We start from the raw sequence: 16,450 nt of genomic DNA on the forward strand, positions 1-16,450 counted from the left end.
ATTATTTTACTCCACAGTAAGATGTGAAAAACTGCAAATGTTGACAGTTGATAGGAATTGAAAGAGGATTACCAAAATCTATGATGCAACACACCCCAAAATCCCAGATAAATATGGCTTCATCTGCTTGCATAAAATATTATTCTTAGAAGATGGTAGATTGTTGGGCTTGTTTTTCCTCTGCTTTGTTCTCCACTTGTCTTAACGAAAAATAGGTTTTCCTTACATATTCTTATATTTTTATTACATCTTATGTTTTTATTTTTGATACCACAACAATGCAAAAATCATTCAAATGTAAAAAAAAAAAAAAACTGGAAAGAATCTGATGAAACACATTTGGTTATTGCAAATGATGGTCTTCCTCTTTGTTGGTCATACTACAAGCTGTGGCTCTTGTCTGAATAGGCTTGGAAGTTAGTGTCACAGAATGCTCTCTGCATAAACGCTGTTCCTCAGTTAAAGAAAATCCAACTAATTCTGCAGCACCTCAAAAATAATTATCACCAGAGAACCAGTGAGAATGCACCAGCTGTACAAAATTGTGTATGAAAGCAAGGCTGCAGCTTCCTTTACCAATACAGAAGCATTTCATTTTCCAGCTTGCTTTGCTAAATGAAGGCATCACTATGGCTAATTATTTTTGAAAAACTGGCAGATGATCTTTTCTGTCAAACTTTGTTTTCCTCCCAGATATCCAGATTGGTATTAATATTAAATATTCAAATATACCAGCAGTCAGTGAGCTGGTATACTGGCTGATGACTGGATATATAGAGTTTCTTATTCTTCATGTATTGTCACATCACCAGCATAAACTTCAATATATTTCATTGGTATTTTATGTGACGGACCAGCTAAATGTTCTGCAAAGTTGAAATCTTTGGGGAATGGGGGAGGGCTAATTAAACATCAGAACAGTGTGAGATATTTATTCTGCCCCCAACTTGAGCAAATTCAAAATCAAATTTGAATATTTATCAGATAATTCCAGAATAAGGCAAAAATACAGATCAGAGCTGGGTCCAGGATGAAATAGCATATATGCACATTATTTTTTGAGAATTTTCTCAATGCTTTCAAAATACTCTGGGAAAATCCCTTTTTTGTTCTTTTTTTTCATTTTTCTTTTTACTTAAAATGACTTTAAAGAAAATGAGTTGAAAGCAATGTAGCTTTTCATCAGCAGACAATCGGAAGACGTACAAATGAAAATTCTATCATTATGTACCTTTATCACCAGCGCAGTTCAATGACTGATTTAGAAAGAAAAGAAAGCAATAATCCTGCCTCTGGGTGCACGAGGCAACCTGTCACAATATCTGCTGTTAAAAGATGTGCCAAACATCCATTGTGTCCTTGAATAGGAAATTACGTTGGAGTGTTTCATGATGCAACATGCAGTTGCAGTCACTATCATTTTCTCCACAATGGAGAGCAAAACAAGCCAGCAGAACAAAACAAAGGCAAAGCACCTCTTGGCGAAGCAGTCACAAGACTTTGAAGTTATCTAACATTTCTTCAGAGAGACCGACTTTGATGTTCAGAAAACTCCTCTTGAACAGTAACATATTCCCCTGGAAATAATTGTCAAAAATGTTCGTGAGCACCCTGACTGCCCTGAAGGCAGTATAGATTTGAACTGTTGTTATTCTTTGTTCAAAATGTTCTGCCCCCCTTTAAGCTCTTGTTTGGAATTATAAGGTTTTTATAGGCTTGTTGAGTTGAGAAATTCATATTTTAAAAAAAAAAAGAAAAAATAAAACTCTCATCTGTGATCAGAAACAAACATCTTTGTAGTTTTGTTATTTTGTTCAAGTGAATAAATCAGGAACAATCTTTTGGTGGACCAAAATGATGTGGATCATGCATGTCGACAGAAACTGTCGACAGAAACATGTACGAGACTTTCCAGGTGTTAAACAATTTTTAACACTTGGTCCAGTATATATACATATATATATATATATATATATATATATATATATATATATATATATATATATATATATATATATATATGACAAACACGTTTTGATATGGCATTTTTTTGCTGTGCACAGACACCTCATGCTGTGATAGTAACATAATAATTGATGTATTTGGTATTTTTTATTTTTTGTTTGTTTTTGTGGCACTATTGGCCTTTATTCATTAGTCTCTGGACATGAAGCAATAAAAGACCCACGGATGGGAAAACAAAACTGTAGACTCTGCATATGGTGTACCTGCTCTAGCACTGAGCAATGTGGCGCCCCCCATGAACTAATTTCAAACTATCCTAAGTATGAAAAAAGGTCAAAAGTACCAAAGGTTACAATAGAACTCAAAGATTGTTCTTTGTTTCATTTTACTAAAACATATTTAGTTCCTATGTTGTTATGGGAGTAACGCGTTTCAGAACAACAACATGTTGACTTTGCTGCCAATATCTCCAGCAGTGCTCTTAACTAAAGCTAACTGTTGAATGGAGGTCCTTCTAAAATTTTATAACAATTAGAGCAATGTTTTGGTGAGTAAAAACTTTGAGGAGTTGATTAACAAGTTGTTTATTGAATTATTACTCAGTTTACCATATATAAATGTGGACTAAGCCTGTTATCCAAATCAATTCAGAGAAAACACACATGCTTGTTTTTTTTTGCACAAAGGGAACTGATCACTTGACATCCATCCATCCCCTATACCTGAGTGTTCATGGTTACATTTTATCTGTTCATATCTCATATGTCTTTGCACTGTTTGTGCTGAAACACTGTGGGAGTGGTACATAGGGTATTGACAGTCGATTGCTCTTTCCTGCATCAGTGACAAGGGAGAGCACAGGGACGATCTAGTTAAGTGTTTATTAAAGCGGCACTTGCAGTTGGCTCAAAAAATTGGCAGGTCATTTTGAAATTGCTATGTTTTAAGGGGCAAAGCTAGGATTTGTCTAAGTGTACTTTGCATTCTTGATCAAAAGTAATCTCCTATTTATTAGCGAACCAATGACAGCGACATTCAATAAAAAGCACCGTGTGGGTATCACACTGGAAAAGTTCCAGCCCACTAAATATTAACGTGACAGAGTTTGACCAAGCCACATGGCATTTGGGTTTGAAGTTTTTCTTCTTTTCCTTTTTCATTTATAAGTAAATAAGCAGAAACTAGCTCTTGTTTGTAGTACTAAGAATTCACTTTTAGGGGTTTCTGTTTGAAACAAAGAATAACTTCATCTAATCATTTTGGCTATTACATAACTTTATAAAAGTCTTGTGTGTGTTTAACAACAAAATCTGTTTGAAATACCACTAAATGAAACCCAAGTGTCAATACTGGTACCTTTAGCACAGCTTAAGAACCATTGCTCCTTTGCAGTTCTTGTTATGTTATTGAGTATACAACAGTGACATTATTAAGACACTCAGAAAAGGGTTTATGTTTCATCAGTTTTTGAATTAGCATTCATATAACACTGTTTTGCCACCTGGCTGGAGGACAGGCTGAGGAGCCTCTGCCTTCTCCTTCTGATTGACTGTGTAACAACCTGTTTGGCCGTAATGTGGTAAAGTGAAACATAATACCTTTGTAGCAGCCTAAGATCAATGACTCACGCAATATTTGCTGTGCAGCGTCTTCTCAGCATGCATGGCCTGTTGTAGCTGTTTTTACTTTTCCATTATGCATGCTGGTTGGTGCTGCGGGACATGTTTTTTCTCCTTCGTTTTCGGCCGCTCTTTGACTCATCATGTTGCACAGAATTGCGTGAGCCAACTTTGACCCTTGATATTTTTTTAAAAGAGCCCACAAAAAAAAAAGAATAAAAAGCTTTTTCTCCAGTCTTCTGTACTTTATTTCTGTGTGTGTATTTTTTTCCAAGTGCGTTGTAATGACCAGTCTGGACCAGATCGGCTTGATCTAATACACCAGAGTCGTGCCCTGGCAGTCAAACTTCCTTTCTGCGTAAAGCTTTTTCTATACCATTTGTGTGTGTGCAAGCAGTCTAGAGCAGCATTGCAGCATTGCTGACAAAATAGTTACCTGTCTCACCCCAGAACGCGCCGACACAGACACACGTTTCCTTTCTTTTTGTGGATTCCAAGCCAGTCTTCTCTGGCTCCTTTGTTCCCTACTCTAGGCTGGGCTCACATCCTCTCTGCTCTCTGTAAGCCTGCTCCGCTCTGTCATCAGGATTACAGGCTGTGCTGTAGCAGATTAATGACTGACATCTCTACACTCCTCTCAGCATTGCAAGGCACACACGGAGTTACCAGGACACAGCAGCCTGTGCTGCGATGGAGAGAGGAACAACTGCGGGGGAGATAATGCATTGTGTTGGTCTGGGAACAATATGTTAGCAGTGAGATTCGACCCAATTTTGTGTGGGCGTGCGCGTGTGTGTGCACGTGTGCCCTATTGTGTTGCTTATTTTGAAGCCGCGGTACGTGCAGCTAGAGCTTTCCAACCTCCACACCTTGGTGCAGCACAGCAGGTTAGAGTTAAGTAGGTGAACCAGGCCTTTGTTGAGACAAGCTTAGATTGATGCATGGGTGTGTGGGTGTGTGTGTGTGTGGGGGGGGGGGGGGGGGGGGGGTGCGTATATTCACATGTGTGGTCACGCAGGGATGTGTACTCCAGCCTTGTGAGCCCTGAAAAATGACAAACAAGAAACTTATAAGTCCCAGGATCACAAACTTCTGCCTTAAATGCACGCCTGAAACCTCTTTCCTGTCCAATAGCTTTTTTTTTTTTTTTGCCAAGACAGAACATTTAGCTTTTTATCTATTTGTTTAAGTCAGGGAGAAAAAGTGACAGCAGTGCAAGCAGGCAAACAAACCGAAAGCGAGCGCTTTGCAAAGTTTTGAATTAAATTAGGATTTCATACCACCTCAGAGCCTTTGAGAAGCAGCTTATGTGTGTCATGAATTACTAAGTAGCAATATTTGGGGCTTCTCACTGCCATCAAACAGCTGAGGCTTAATTTCCTGAGATTTGCCCTGGAGTGTCCATGAAAGTGGGCTGTCTGAGCTGCAATCTGAGGAATGAAAAGCCTCTTTCGCTTAAATTATGTCAAGAAATCTTCCTGGAAATCATAATTAGACTTAAAATTAATAAGTATGATCAAACATACATTTATATTTCAATGGGTTGTACTTAAATGAGGACTAAAAAGGAGATATGATGAATGACTAATGTCTCACAAACCATTCAAGTGTTTTAGAAAAGAATAATCTGAGCCTTTGCTCGTGTAAGCAGTTAGCTACAATGGAACAAGAGGTCATATTTGACTTTAAGTAACACATCACTTGTTCTCATGTTCTTATAAAACACTTTGTGTTGTTATCAGAATCTTTCATTAAATGACTTTGCTACCAACTAAAGACGAAGGTGCAAGAAAGTGAACAGGTGAAACCATGGGAACCCCTCAAGACTCTTTTCATCGGTTCATTCAATGCTTTCTGAGTATGATCTGATATTTACAACCAATGTAGGGTGTAGAATTTGACATAGACATAACTGTCTGTTTTTCTTCCCTAAATTTAAGAATCGACAGACCATATGGGGACGGAAATGTAATGCTCCATCAGTACCTCCAAATGGAGCAAAATTAATCAAAAAGTAGGTCAGGCTGCCAATAATTGAAACATTCAAAATTTGAGTATGAGTGAATCTTTGTCAGTGCATTTCCATGCCTTACTATATGGTATAATGTTATTGGATAATTGTCGTTTGAGGAAAACTTGAATCAGTTCTGTAGCTCTGGGGCACATCTGTGATTTATATGACAGCTTATATGACATAAAGCTGTTGACATGTTTAAAAAAAACCTGCAGCTGATAATGAAACAACAGTGTCAAATGTGTAATAGACCATTGCAACAACTTGACTGACCAAAAGCGCAAGTGAGATAAAAGTTGAAGATAAGAAAGTCAGCTTTATCTAATTTCTAATCTGATAAATTATTTATTAAAGTAGGTTTTATTTATGACAAGAAAACTTTATGTTCCATGTTGTAAAATATGTGCACTGTGCAGGATAAAAGAAAAAAAAAATACATGTTTAAAGACAAAAAACAAGACTTGATGTCCTCAAAAAAGTCTCCTACATTGCTTTAAGCAAAAACAAATGTTTGTGTAAAACACCAGCATATATGGCAGCTTAAAAGTTAACATACATGACAGCATGTAATCAAGTTCACAGTGCAATTATTTGAATCAGTTTAGGTGAGCTTATGACAAGATGATGTGTTGTATCCTCTCAGAGTATATCAAGTTTTTCAGCTATTGATTATTAGAAAGTGATACGTGTGTTTATCTGAAGCGTGCCGCTGTTCCTATCATGATATTTAGGACTTTAGTTTTGTATTTTGCTGCATTTTAGTATTTTAAATGTACTTATATTCTGCTCTTTGTTCCCTTTGTCTTCTGTCAGACATTTCTTCTTTCTCCTCCGTTCAAATTCACTTACTTGTGTTCGCTCATAGCTGCACTCACTTTCTAATCAGCCACCTGCTCCTTGTTTAATCAACTCTTCAACCTAAATACCTCTGTTAGTCAGCTCTTGGTAAGATCTTCCTTTTATTCCAAGATTCCTCCTTGTATCTTTAATTTGAACATCTGTTTTTAGTAAAGTTGCTTATTTTCACCTGCATTCCTCCTCTGCATTTTTATGCCAGTAAATGACAGTTCTGTTTAAACCTTGATTTTGGATTAAAATGATGTATATTCATACTGTTCATCTACGGTATTTATGAGTGGAGGCTGCTGATCATTGTGGCCTTCCAATTCTAAAAACTCTCTATACAGATTTGCTTAAATACGTTAGTAGCATTTAACTTAGTTCAGAAGCCATTACACAAATTGCTGAAAAATATTTTTCATTAAAGTAGCTGTTTTTCAATGGTTAAAATAAAAATAAAAACATGATTTGTTTTAAAGCAGTAAACATTTTGGTTATTTTCACTTTTGTCATTAACTTTCATGTTTTCCTTGTTTGTTTGTTTTTTCTGAGTGAATGACCACACATCCACCAAGCAGCTGTGGTAAAATACTTTTATAGAGCATTAATCCATATCTGAAATAAAGCATCCAAGCAGCTCTGATACATACAGAACTCAATTCACCATTTTTATCAATTCACATATACTTTCTTTGTAAGTATGTGGGATTTTGTTTTTGTATGTACATGTAGACACATGTAATATTTCATCAGTTACAGTATAATGAAAGTTTTAAATCGGGTCATAATAATTTCTTTTAAATGTCACTTGATATAAAAGCTGGTGTGCTGACCCTCATTAGTCCATAAAAGAAAAATATCAGTCTCTTTCTCCCCTTCCCCATAAATTCTACTAATTTAATCTTTAATAAATATGCTCTCTTATCTGCTGTATTGCCCCTTTCTCCCCATACCTGGATAGTATATATTCTCTTTATGTCGCCTAATAGCTTCCTGACAATGAGTTATATGGCAGACTAAACTTTTGCATTTCCTTGAGTTCAGCATTTTTTCCCATCCTGCACCTGGATCAAATTTGTAAGTGCTGAAGATGCATTAAAAAAACAACATGTGCAGTCTAGTGAAATCATTTCCATCATGTCTAACAGAAAAAGATTAAAAACTGTTTCTCCCTCATAGTGATTTGTTTGCATCTTAATCCTCCTGGTAGTTTCACAGTTTTCTTTACCCCCCCCCCCAAATTTTTTTACTTATTTATTTTTTGTAAAGAAGCGTGTGCAGTGCATTACAGTAACAAAATGTCTTTTTTGTTTCTTTTTTCCCCCCATCCCCTGACGCTCAGAGGAACCAAAAGCACTTCTTCCGGTTCTTCTTGGTGGAGGCAGGGGGTCGCATTAGTTGTGGAGAGTCTTGCTGTTGAGGTGTTGTGGCCTGGGAGGTGGGAGTCTGTGGTGAGCCCTCTGGAGGGTCACCCACCTTCCAAGTTCTTACCACCTGCCCTTCTTGCAGACGGAAATCGTGCTCCACACTGAAAAGAGGATTTAAAAAAAAAAAAGAGTTAAATATCAGCATTTCTCTCTGTTGGTCACATGAAGCCGATAGAAAAAAAATAAATAAAAACATTAAAATAATCTTCTATAAACTTCCCCAGGATCAATTATACCTTAGAATTACAATTTTATATGGAAATGTGTTTCAAAAAATGCATACAGACAATGAAAAAAATTACATTGTTACTCAATGTCGCATATTTAGAAAACACTTATCCAAGAAAATTAAAATCCCTCTCTGAGTCTCTCCCTTTGGGGTTGATGCACTTTTCTATGCTTCCAATTTGTGTGAAAATATCTCTCTTCAAAAATAACTTACAGTACTGTAGAAGCATGTGTTTACAGCAATAGTTTATTATACACTATATTTCTCATGGGTTTTTGTGTTCAATCTCTAAAGGATTCATAGCTTGGTGCAGATTTTTTAATACATCTCATTTTTTGTCCTTGCGAACATTTCTCCAAGTCTTGTTTCTGTTTTGTATAGCTCTTTGAAATGAACCTCTGCTTGAAAAACAACACTTAAGTAATTCTGAGTGGTGCTGAGTCATGATGCACAATGGAAAGTTTTTGTATTAGTGAGGTTCACCATAATCAGGAAACTACTTCTGAAGAAGAGTTGGGAAGAGTAAAATCTTTCAGGTTGCCTTTCGGTGTACATACAATACACATCCATTGGCACCAGTGGTAAAGATGTGTACAAATTCGAAAACAAATCCTTTTATCGAAGTAACAATCTGTCATTGAAAAAAAAAAGTGAAAATATAACCTTAACTTTAAGTGCATTTATTCAGTGTGTAAAAAGAAACCAGGTTTAATTTTTAATTAAAAATAATAATAAAATTTAAAGGCACCATTGCCACAATTAGTGGGACCCCTATTGTCACCAATCCCCTTTTTGGATAGTTCTTAGTCATCTCATGCAACATTTCACAAGGCTGTAGAGAACAGAAGGATCTTTGACCATTTCTCCTAGTTGAGCCTTTCTTGATCCTTACCACCTCTTCTAAATTAGTGGATGAGACTGACATGGCCATGACAGGTTTTATGTTTAAGCCATTTCTGTGTAGATTTGGCCGTATATTTCGGATTAATATTCTAACAATGTAATAACTCCTCATTTCCATTTCTTTTAAAATTAAAACATTCTTGGTTTCTCTGGATTGATATTTAAAATAAATCTCATGTAGTTACAAACATGCTATGCCGTGATCTAACAGGTTTCTAGAGATCTGTGGAAGAGAAATAGTCAAACAGCATCCCACCTAGCAGTATAAACCTTTTTGTTGTAAACAAGAATCTAGTGATCTTTTGGAATAATGAATGAAGTTGGTGACACATCTCGACGGGGGACAACAAGCTAATGTAGCGCCCTATCAATAACTTACTCACTGTTGACGATAAAGCAACAGCGATAAACATCAATCTCAAACTCCAGGGGGTCTTTGTCTGTGTGTCTAGGTGAGGTGGTTTTAGTTACTGAAAAGCTAAAACTTTTCAATCTCATTTGACTAAGTTAGAATATCGGTACCTACCATCATAACTTTAGATTTGTAATGGTAAGGCAGAAATAACTTTCCACCTGCATGCATTCCAGACTTTGTGAGCCCAAAGTCCCAATCTATAGGATAGCTCACCAACACTAATCTTTGTTTTATTTTTCTGTAATTTTTTTTTTAACCGGAAAAAGATTTTTTTATGGACACTGTGATGTCAAGATGCCACACTTATGCATTTCTCTAAAAGAAGAAATTTTTTTTCTCTCTACTTTGCCACTTAACAGTTTTTGGTGGATAGAAAAATGTGGATCATCCTCCAGTCATGTTTGACCAAGTTTCACTTTTAAAAAACACCTTAATAATTTTTCAAATTTGAAATATTGACAGGTTTTAGACAGTGGCCTCATCCTCGTAGTTATTTTCTGATTTATGAAAATCAACAAAATCTCTTCCAATGTAGAACTGTGCATGAAGTGAATATGAGTGTCTGGTCTGACTATGTTGTACTGTGTTTCTCATGCATGGCATGTCAAATCACCTTGTAACTCACAGAAACAAGCATTTCTTCATGTGTGATTTTACAATGTTAAAAATGAAATGTGAGTCTTTTCATACATCTAGTCAAAACAAACAAAATATCATGAAATAATAATGAAATCTATAAAATGTATTAATGACAATGCATGCAAGTTTCCCAAGATTGCATACTCTGCAAGTTTTTTCTTCACAGGCACAAAAAAAACAGCACATAAAGAGAGACCGCTGTGACATTCAGAAGTGTCTGGCACAATTTCACCTACTTTCAAGGTGTAAGGAGTGGGACACCTTGGATATCTACTTGAAACAAAAGCCTTTTTTGAAAATCTAATTGAATCCGGATTCACCCCACCTCTAACCCTGCTTGCAAAATTCAGAAGACATGCTGGGTATCCTGAGGAAACCCGTTCGCTCTTTAAAATTGGGTGATGAGTCCCGCCCGTAGCTATGGTTGGGACACAACTCCAAATTGCTTTGATGTAAAGAGCAGATACTCGTTTAGAGAAAGGGAACAGAAATTAGGTTATTTTAATGTTTTCCAAGTCATGCGGGGCTGAAAACAAAAGTAAAAAGAACATAGCCCATAACCAAACATCTTCTCAAAGAGGAGTAACAAAAGCTTATAAAAAAAAAAAACCTGAAGTGCATAGAAAAACCTTTGGGATCAACCAATAACCATTGGGTAAACGTCTTATATTTAATGCATTCTGCCCCAATCCTAGTTTGTTAAAGTGCATTTCATATTTTCCTTATATTTCCTCAGTTCTGTGAGGTTTTTTTTAGAAATAAAGCACAAAAATGTGTCTACATGAAGCAGTTCCTAACTGATGTAAAGCTGACTGTTCAGCCGTATATCTTTCAATTGTAAGATAAACTGATATGTTTTAAAACCATATTGGTTTAAAAAGGAACCAAAACAATTTCCACTGCTGGTTCAAAAAAAGATTGAACTCATTTTTGCCCAGAATCACATCTATTTATTCTAAGAATCTGGAATTGCAAATAGATGAGTGAGGTTACTGCTTTAAAACCTTTTTCGACATCAAGTTCTCAGAAGGGTTGAAATCTGGACTCTTCAATACATGAATGAAAATGAAGTGTATTATACTCCCAGCAGTCTTCATTTACAGTTTAGGGCTGATCATTTCTGCGTAAAACACATTTATATTGGTCAAATCTTGGAAAATACAAAAGGAAGACATTGATTTCTGAATAATTTAGAGCGTTTTAAAACCTTGCTTTTTTTTCCCCAACTGCATTTCTATTTCGTAACACTTTTTGAAACTTATGTCTGCTTGAAAAACAACACAAATAATTGTGAGTGGAGCCGAGTCATGCTGGACAATGGAGAGTTCTCATATTAGAAAAGTTCACCTTGATCAAGAAGCCTATTCTGAAGAAGATGTGGAAAAGAGCATGGAGTCATGTCATAGCTGAGATGCATGAGTGTTGCTTTTTCCGTATGTTCCTTATAACGTGTGTGTTTGTGTGTATTGGAATATAATTCCAAGTTTTTCTAATTTTTTCCGATGAAGGAAATGTATGTGTTTATACTGAAGTGCACCAAATGTTGTTTGTTAGAAAGTTTGCTGCTTTTCAATAGAAACAGTTTCATTTGTCACTATCCCAGTTTATTTGCTTAATTTACTGTTTGGTCCTTTTAAAAGAAAACACACTTTCTTTACGTCTCTTTTTTAAATTAAATAATTGAGGTCACAAGAGCAGTCAACTTTATTTTAATTTTTTAGGAAATGGATTTTTGCCGAACCTAAAGGGAAACAATCATTCTTTGTCTAGTCTGAAAAGTTTGAGATCCACTGTTTTAGGAAAACAATTTTTTTTCAATCTTGATCTGAGGTTAAATATTGATCTTTTAATTGGATTGTTTTAGGATTTTAAAGCTGTCTAATCTAGTTTTTTTGTTCTTCTGGCTAATGATTACTACGCTACGTCACCTCTTTATTTATTTTTTTGTTCTGCATCAGGCAATTAGTGAGTATTTAACTCATTATTGATAGTTGCATGTTTGCTTGACAAAGACAAATTTTGCAATCCATTCAATACTGAGTTGCATCACTTTTCAAAGGGTGAGATGGATCCTCAAGTGGGGAAAACCAGTGAAAGACACTGATGAATCCACATCTGGTACCTTCTACAGTCCATAATAAAGACTTTGAAGAAGAAAATCAAGTGGAGAGAGGCTGAATATCATCGACTAGTTCCAACAGCAGAGATTCTGGGGTTGCAGTCGACGCAGACACCAAAAGAACAAGTCAGCAAGGTGCACTGATAGTCACGTGGCACCATAGCTTTGGGGCTTCACTGACAAAATGAGATGTGAGCTCTGATGCGCTGCCTTGGAAGCCATCAGTAAAAGGTAAGCAATAATAAACGAATGCATCTGCAACACAGGAAGAGAAAAATATCAGCTTGCTGACTTAGTTTTGCCAGCAGTTACATGTTTAGTAAGCATTCCCCCTATTAATGGATTCTTCTTTCCTCTTTTCCTTTTTTATTCACTTTTCTTCCCTGCTATTTTTGCTTATTATGCAGTGGCCTAGTTAGCTGGTGTTTCTCATCACAGCGCAGATGCTGGAAATAAAGAGGACTCCCTCGGCAACGATACAAGGGAAAAAATGTTGCAGAGGAAGCAACGAGGACGGAGCTCAGAAGTAGGAACTGAAGTTTTTAAAGCTAGAACAATGAGGACGTTCACATTCACATCCATCTCGCTCCACAACTCCCACACCCGCAGTCACTCAACCACTTTACTACGGATGCCCACTGCTACTCTAATGCACAGCAAACCTAATGAAACCTCGAACTTCAGAGAGCGGCACGATACGAGCAGAGTGGATGTGGACAAAGTAAACAGTGGGAAAGTGTGTGGGTTCAAAGAGCAGTGGAGAGGATTTCTTCCCTTTGCAATATTTACAGCAGGTGAGGGGAGTGGGGGGCAGGGAGGAGAGACGTTCAGCTAAACTCCAGTCTGGCAGTCAGGACTCCTTCACAGTGGAAAAAATAAAAAATCCTCCAAAGCTGTGTCAAACGAGGGAACAGTGTGTGGGAAAACAAGTCATGGAAGTTATCTGTGGGGTTGTGCTGCAATGAAATAACCCAAATAAATAAAATATACCATTCTGTCATCTTCACTGCCACTCTATATGTGCCTCTACACACCCCGGCTCCCTGAAGATCTCCTCTGTGACTCGTCCCCAGCCTCTACTGTGTTCTCTCTTTGTGAAAATGAATAGCCTCGGACCATGGTAATGTGTGATCAAGGCACAGGGGCTCCGCGGGGTCTGAGGGTGTGGGGGTGCTTCCTACCCTCAGCCAGAACTATCTACTCACTGAGTTCACAAACTGTGGCAGGCAGGAAGCTGTGAACCTTACATAGGTCTCCCCACTGCTCCTCTTTAGAGCGCTGCTCACATCTCTGATTTTTTTGCTCCGGGCTTTCCACAAACTCAAGTCCTGCCTGCGGGCAAGTTAGCTGTGCAAATCATGCAACCTGGTATTTTAGATGCAGACGTACCATGATCCAAAACATAAACAGCATTCATCCAAAGGGCATATAACAGTAATGTTTAACATTAATGAATGAAACAAAGGAATTTTTTTAAATGAATTTCTTTTTCAGTATATATATATATATATATATATATATATATATATATATATATACACTGGAATATACTTTTTTCTTTCTTTTTTAAGAATTAAACATTTAATGGGACGTCTTAATACTTTCACATGACTAGAGATTGCTCAGCCAAAATGTAAATAATTTATATTTGAGATTAACTTAGATAGATCATGAGAATGAATGGTTTATGAGTCTTAATCTCTCTCTTTAACAGCTTAGTGTTGCTGCACATTCAAGATCTTTGGCAAACAGAATATGTCACCAGCTTTTAGCTCCTGATTGGTTAGACCGACCTTTCATCAGTGTTTGGTAATACTCAACACTGTTATGTAAGCTAGCTTCTTATTTTTCGTTTGTAAAGCTAGCTCAAATGGGAGGATTATGCAAGATTCAAGGTAAAGAACACAGAAAAAAAAATGCAACATTACATGTGAATCTCAGAATCCATCTTTTTTTAGTTGAAAGAAACTTCCTTTTATATGCTCTAGAGGTTGCATAACCCTGAATAAATTAAAAATAAAATGTTCTTTATGGATATATTATCAGGAGTTATATGTTTGTTTTTTTTGTTTTTTTAAAACATGTAACTTATATTTGGATTTTGGCATTTAGGCACACCAGCTGGAACAGATGAACATAAGTAGTTGGAATAAATCTGATCAAACATAATCAACACCAAACATTATACTTTAAAGTGCTTCATTGGACTTGAGTTAATTAACTTTTCCAAGACACCTTCTCTCTAATATTCATAAATATGCCACTTGAGTTATAATATTATCTCATTATTCTGGCTGTTTTTCAGACCTTAAAAAAACTGTGTGGGAGATTTAGCCATAAAATTTAGCCATAAAACTTTCTGACTTAGTTTGTTTTTTTCTTTCTTCACTTCTCTGGTCATTATATCTTTACTCAATCATTAACATGGAAGCAAATTCACCCACATCCTGGATCATTTGTGACTTCCTGTGTGCTGGTATATTTCTCTTCACAAACCTAATAATAATCTCATTTATTCTCATGCCCTTGCTCCTTCGTCTATCAACTCCTCTGCTATTCTGCAATTCCTGGGGATGTGCACACCTCCAACCAAGCTGTCAATTTGGCAAACTATTTTTCAATTTTTTTTTTTTTTACAAGCCTCAATGAATTAAAATCAGCTTTAAGAGAAGTTGTGCACAGAGACTCTGAGCGAAATACATGAAATGTGATGGTAATGATTGTGGTTGCAACAACAGTTTTGTCAATTCATTGTTTTTCATGGTTCGTAAAATGATAAGTTGTAATTAGAAATTTTACTAACTGGTAATTGGGATAGAAAAGGTTCAATCTTTGCATTATCCCTCAGTCACTTTCCTAAACTCAAGTAAATGCTGCCAATTCATCAAATGTATTAAGAGGTTGTTTGGCTGAAAACATGTAGACTCCATACATGAATATTGGTCACGCAAGGACTTGCTCTATTGTTTCTGTGCTCTGACACAAATCTGCATTTGAGTATAAAAATTAAAGTGAGTCCAAAGTCAACCCTCATTAGCTGAAGTTTGTTGCTATTCAAGTCAATGGCATGCTACCTTTTTCCTACCGAGTGTCCTTACCTTGTTCATTTTAGTCTATCCTTGGAGATTTAAAACACAAGCCTCGATCTGGTTGCAGTTGTTCAGTTTGGGAGACAGTGACCTTGCCCAGGAGCTTTACAGCGGCACATCTCAACAGGGGCTTGAATCAGCAGATTTGTGGCTATGCCACACTATGAAATTCAAGGTTGTTTGTTTATTGTCATTCAGTTAATTAAAGGTAAACAAACAAGCGAGAGAATTAGCTTCACCGTTTGAGATGAACAACTTTACGTTAGCGGTTGAATTTGTATCGGCGAAGCTGCTGCTTGTGTTGGTTTGTCACTGTGCAGCCGGCAGAAAATATACGATACCTGCAGCACACTGCACTTTGTGTAAATTAGGATGTTAGAAAAAGTCAGAATGGATTTGGGCTACTGTTTGACTAGATGAAAATGATATTTTAAAACTGTATTTCAGACACAGTAACCGGGCAGGGCCTCATCTCTTTTTTATACTTCCATCCATAAAACATTCATTCAGCGGCACCAGCAGGAGATCATCATTTCTCCTCCGTCTCTCATTCTATGAAGAGAGAGTTTCAGCTGAAACATAGTAGGGCAGAGGCAATCAACATGAAATATCTTTCCAATTTTCTCTTCCACCATATAGGCTGAACATCCTTGGGGAAAAAAGAGCTTTGCATCTCCTCAGAAGAGCTTTCAGTCTCTGTTAGGATCCGTGACTGTAGATCATGACATGTTTTTACTCTCTGAAATTCCATACCCTGCTTACATCCTAACACTCAAATTATTTGTTCCCTCCTCATACTTTTGCATTAGAAAACTAGCCACAGAAAACAAAGTTGAAGCGTTAGGGTTTAATAATGAGTTATTCGCCAGTGATGGAGTCTCCTTGAGCAAGATGCAAGAGTCAGACTGCTTCTAATTCGCTTATCAGATTGTACTGACTTAAAGAATGCATTGGATAAAATGAGGAAATGTATTCTACTGGAGCAAATCGTCACCAAACAGGCTGAGATTCTCTCTAACTGATGTCCTTTCCCTGGCCTTATTTTTCCACATTTAATCTCTTTGCTGATATTCTGCAATTTAAAATCACAACGTTCCAAGGTGGAATTGTCTTTGGCGTTGCATGTAAACTTATTTTATTTAATTTATTTTTTCAGGCAAACCTTGTAGAAAGATTCCCGCATAATCACAT

At 36.7% G+C, this 16,450-nt stretch overlaps 1 protein-coding gene across 6 annotated transcripts in view; it reads right to left on the minus strand.

Moving 5' to 3' along the window:
* Positions 1–7,017: 7,017 nt before the first annotated feature.
* LOC114149298 (nascent polypeptide-associated complex subunit alpha, muscle-specific form) overlaps positions 7,018–16,450 on the minus strand; it is a 54,372-nt gene continuing 44,939 nt past the window's right edge. For 4 of the 6 annotated variants that reach the window (XM_028025041.1, XM_028025043.1, XM_028025040.1 and 1 more), the window contains exon 4: positions 7,018–7,966. In XM_028025041.1, the coding sequence (XP_027880842.1) occupies positions 7,777–7,966 (190 nt within the window). In that variant the 3' untranslated portion in view covers positions 7,018–7,776. The remainder of the gene's footprint in view (positions 7,967–16,450) is intronic. The other 2 variants (XR_003596483.1, XR_003596484.1) reach the window with 2 other exon arrangements.

This window comes from Xiphophorus couchianus, chromosome 8 (genome assembly GCF_001444195.1).
Source record: "Xiphophorus couchianus chromosome 8, X_couchianus-1.0, whole genome shotgun sequence".
Lineage (NCBI taxonomy): Eukaryota > Metazoa > Chordata > Actinopteri > Cyprinodontiformes > Poeciliidae > Xiphophorus > Xiphophorus couchianus.